At 42.0% G+C, this 5,000-nt stretch overlaps 1 protein-coding gene across 1 annotated transcript in view; it reads right to left on the minus strand.

The window, feature by feature from the left end:
• Positions 1-5,000, minus strand: part of LOC311061650 (uncharacterized protein) — a gene marked incomplete at its 5' end in the record, with an annotated part of 24,487 nt that overhangs the window by 5,335 nt on the left and 14,152 nt on the right. Inside the window, one exon of the mRNA XM_084080341.1 lies at positions 1,305-1,394. Within this exon, the coding sequence (XP_083936467.1) occupies positions 1,305-1,394 (90 nt within the window). The remainder of the gene's footprint in view (positions 1-1,304; positions 1,395-5,000) is intronic.

Genomic DNA, 5,000 nt, shown 5'->3' on the forward strand with positions numbered 1-5,000 from the left:
TTCTGTTCTGCATCTATGATCAGAGGTGGGTGATGCATGCAATGAGCAAAGCCAACCAGCTGCACTTGTATTAATTCAAATTAGCATTATTATCAGACACAGTAATGCCCAGATAATGGAACTGACAAATAAGGTGATTCAGATTTTGAACCAGAAGAGTAAAGTACATGTTCTTGCATGCATGATAGTAATGATGGTATTGTTGATAATCATAACTAGTAAAGTGTGATGGTTTTTTTTATGTCACAAATAAGGACTATAGCCGTTTACTCTGAACATCAGGTTGTGGTCTATAGCCGTTTACTTGTTTTCCCGACACAGGAAACTGTGTGTGTGTGTGTGTGTGTGTGTGTGTGTGTGTGTGTGTGTGTGTGTGTGTGTGTGTGTGTGTGTGTGTGTGTGTGTGTGTGTGTGTGTGTGTGTGTGTGTGTGTGTGTGTGTGTGTGTGTGTGTGTGTGTGTGTGTGTGTGTGTGTGTGTGTGTGTGTGTGTGTGTTAAAACACACCCAGTGCACCACATCCTCTCTCCTGTCATGTTTGCTGCAGTAAAACTAGCAGTGCTGTTTGTATTGTTGCATATAATGATGATAAGCATTTTTACGGTCACTGTAGTGTATGTGACTTCAGTTATTTTATTTCAAATTCCTTACAGTGTGGTTATAAGTGAATGTCATTGCGTACCCATTGCACAGGGAGTGGTGCAGCTTCAATTGCACCTCATATCCGATAATGCACTACCACCACCACCCCACCCAAAAAGTGGCGATATGGATATAGTCTCTGTCGGGTGGAAATTATGTGAAATTATGTCCAAAACTGTTACTTTTCAAAGTACGATTCAAATTTAAAAAAATGCAAAAGTAGCAGATCTACAAGCTTACAGATTAAAATAGGATATGAGGTTTCTGTCCGACAGCAACGATAATTATGCCCCCCCTGTTTTCTTTCTTCTTTCTGAAAATAACAAAAAAAAATATGGAGTTTGCACCAACAACTAAAATGCACCCACTTCTTTACACCTCACAATTCTGTATACCTGTGATGTGACAATAAAGTTCATTCTGATAAATCTTTAAACATCCAACCAGTTATTGTGGATTCTTGCTGCATTGTGTGAACCCAGGGTTTGTAGCCTACAGGTTGACATGCAGTGAAGCCTTGCAGCATACTGTACCATCGTTTCTCACTCACACACAGAGGACCATTGTCAGTGTGGAGGTGGATGGCTTTAGCCACGCATTGAGCTCTAAATCTCCACGTTTCAGTGTTAAAAGCTAGGCTCTAATCTCACAGCGTAAAACTGACAATCCCCCTGGATTTAACCTGCTGCAACTCAACACCGCCCCTGATAAGACCTGCTGCTGCCACGGAGGGAGGAGGTGGGAGGTGGAGAGACTAGAGGAGAGGAGAGATAATAGAGAAGGAGAGAGCCTTACAGGTCTAATTTTACAATTCTTAGAGTTAAATTAACACTCGATGAAAGAGCTGGAATCCTGGCTTTAAGTCCCGGCTCCAGCCTTCAAACAAACAAGTAGGATAGTAGGAGGATGGAGGCGTTCTCCCGGTGGGGGCTCCTCACTGGCAGGTGGAAACGTTTGATTGATTGATTGATTGAATATTTTATTAGCAGTTTGCAAAAAAAAAGCACAGGAATGTACAGTTCAATACAAGGTCTGCTAAGAGGATTTTAAACCCAAGAAAGACTATGGCTTGTTTCCATTGGGGTCCTTTGTACTCAATTCATTGAAACATTTAATGGCAGACAAATATACAATAAAATATCAAATAAACAGGATAGCAGGAGAACAAATTTAGCCCCTTGTTTGAGCCAAATCTGGGTTGAACGTGATTAGTGGAGCTCCTTCTGGTGTTGTGATTGTGGACGTCATTGACGTTTGTGAAGTATTTTGACAGGTACATGGGTGTCTTTGTGGCGTAGCGAATCTTGCCACCTAGTGGCGTCAACCTTGGTGGACCTTCTATTTATGCATGCTGTGTTTATTATGACCCAAGACCAAAAAAAAGAAAGACTGGCGAACTGGTTTACTTCCCATTCTGTGTGACGTAGGTGGACCGCCTCATTGGGAGACCGGAAGCAGGTTGGAGTCTATTAATTCCAATGGGAGAGTGAATGAGCGGTGTTCATTGAACTAAATATTGGACTCAATCATCACACGCTACACAATCTTCCCAACATTCTGATTCTAGAATGGCTTTTTTCAGAGAGACAAATCAGGAGAAAATCAACTTTGTTATAGACCTTTCTCTGTCCCAGCAACACACTCTTGCGATATCGCACCAGTAAACATAGGACGTCCGCGAGATTTGCCGTCAGACGGTGCCCACAATAGGAGACCATTTGTATACACCATTTTGCCTCTATTTGCAAAGCGACAGTTGGGATATATCATTTTATATTCCTAAATTAAGCATTGTTATGACTCACGGGATATTTTGGGATGTTTACAGTAGTTCCCTTCAGGAAGATTCCCTGGAACATTTCAGGCCCTCATGCCTTCATCAATCTCTGTGAACCTCCCTATGCAGACAACTGACAGTGGTGGAAAGTAACTAGGTACATTTACTCAAGTACTGTACTTCAGCACAATTGTGAGGTTCCTATATTGTGCTTGAGAATTTAAATGTATACCTCGACTGCACTACAATGGTACGTTTTACTCTACTACAATTATTTGACAGAATTACTTTGCAGATCTAGATTGTTAACACAACCCATACACATTAAGTGATAAATTAAGAAGTAGGCCTATTTATTATTGCTTAATCTACCCAACCGCACATAAAGTAATGAACACATTAATGCATTACTAATTGCGATCCAATAATATGATTGTTAAATGGACCATTCTGCATATGTGTGCTTTTACATTTGGTAGACTACTATAAGTATAGTAAAGTAGGATGTAGCCTACATTGTGGCATTTCTACTTTCACTTAAACAAAAAAGTATTTTGTTATTGTTTTTGCCGACAACAACATTTTTAACATTTAAAACACATAAATGAATGCCCTACTACACACACATCAAAAGTAGCAGATCTACAAGGTCGAAACGCAGCGCAAAGCAACACGTTTTGAGCTTGTAGATCTGCTACTTTAGCAAATTTCGAATTTTTATCCTGAAAAGTAACAGTTTTGGACTTATGAGGTTTCCACCCGACAGAGACGATAATATGGTCAGACACAGTGTTTTGTCTGTTACGGCCCTGCGTCAGATCGGTAAACCACGGTCTTGGGCCTGTGTAAATATTTGTGCCTAAATTCAGACGACAATGTTGTTGAGATGAAGTCAAGAGCTGAGAGAGCTACACCACTAGCCTGGGTGCCAGCCTGCTTCGCTACGTTCGGCGGATTTTTTTTTCTCTCTGCGCTTCTCAGTCTGGAATGCCCCCGATTGACTCGTCTTGTAGAACTACACTGGAACTACATATGTTACGTTAGGCAACGTCGTTGCTGATTGGATGTTGTTCAAACGAATGACGAATCAAAACGATCACACCGTTTTTTTTGTCCCGCCCCGCACCACAGACCAATCAGAAGCCACGGTAGGTTTCGAACCTTGGCTGCTGTGTCCCGCCTCCTGGAGATAGGAGGCATTCCAGACTGAGAAGCGCAGAGAGAAAAAAAAATCCGCCGAACGTAGCGAAGCAGGCTGGCACCCAGGCTACTACACCACCTGATTCCTACAGAAATCTGTCTGGGAGAGACAGAAAGAATGAACAGAATCTCCATTAATCCTGTGTTGTGACAGTGGAGACCAATAAATCACTAATGACTCGCCAAGCTTGCCGCTAAAACAAACAAACACGAGAAAAAAAATCCCTATGTTCCCTATGTTTTTTTGTTTGCTCGTTTGTTTGTTTTCATCGACAGACAAAATCATCAGACGACATATCTGGCAAGGTAAATCCCCAAGGGTTGCTTTAGATACACTTATTTTATAAGTGTATCTATTCTCAATTGGTGTGTCAAAGCACACTGGTGTGGCGTAAAAGAAATCTAGGTGTGCCTTGGGATTTTTACAAAAATCTATATATGATTGAGCCCCATTGACTTCCATTCTAAAATGCAAGTTAAATATTTCAAAACATATGAAACATTATGTGAAAATTGGAGGTACTAGGCCTACTAGCATTTTCTTTTCATCTTCTGATCTCTCCCCCCTTGTCCTTATCAGCCCCTCACATCCAGTTCACCAGAGACACACAGAAAAACACTTTCAGAATTATTGTAGCCTCTTTTTTCTTCTTCCCTAAGTTGTGAAGCTCTCAGACATCCAGGAATAGCTCCAGTAACTCCAACACAGCCGTCCAGCCGTCCTGCTGCGTTCGCCTCGCTCACACGCCTATTTAAGAGCGGGACTTTCCAGGATTTGGGTTTTCACAGTGGACACGCGCGCGCGCGCGCACACACACACACACACACACACACACACACACACACACACACACACACACACACACACACACACACACACACACACACACACACACACACACACACACACACACACACACACACACACACACACACACACACGTGACCCACACTGCATTGTGGGGTCAGGCTTGTAAAACACACAGCTCCCTGTAGAGAGAGTCAGGGCTGCTGTTCACAGGCTGTCAACCAACAGCGCTATGTCAGCCTTCACTTTAGAGAGGGAGAGAGAGAGAGAGAGATTAAGATCTGAGGCCGATTCCAGTGGTGGAAAAAGTACTCAAGTACTTAAGTAAAAGTATCAATACTGCAATGTCTGCTGTAAAAGTCCGGAATTAAAAATGTACTTAAGTATAGTTTACTTAAGTAAAAGTACAGGAGTATTGGTATCAAAATGTACTTAAAGTACCAAAAGTAGAAAGTACTCATTAAGCAGAATGTTTTCAAACTTTTTCTTGCCAAGGACCCCCCGAAATTATATGTATTTGGCCGCGGAACCCCATCTGAAAATGTGTTGTGCCAGGGACCCCCAGAAGAGATTTA

Source organism: Gymnoscopelus microlampas (genome assembly GCF_963454915.1).
Source record: "Gymnoscopelus microlampas genome assembly, chromosome: 15".
Lineage (NCBI taxonomy): Eukaryota > Metazoa > Chordata > Actinopteri > Myctophiformes > Myctophidae > Gymnoscopelus > Gymnoscopelus microlampas.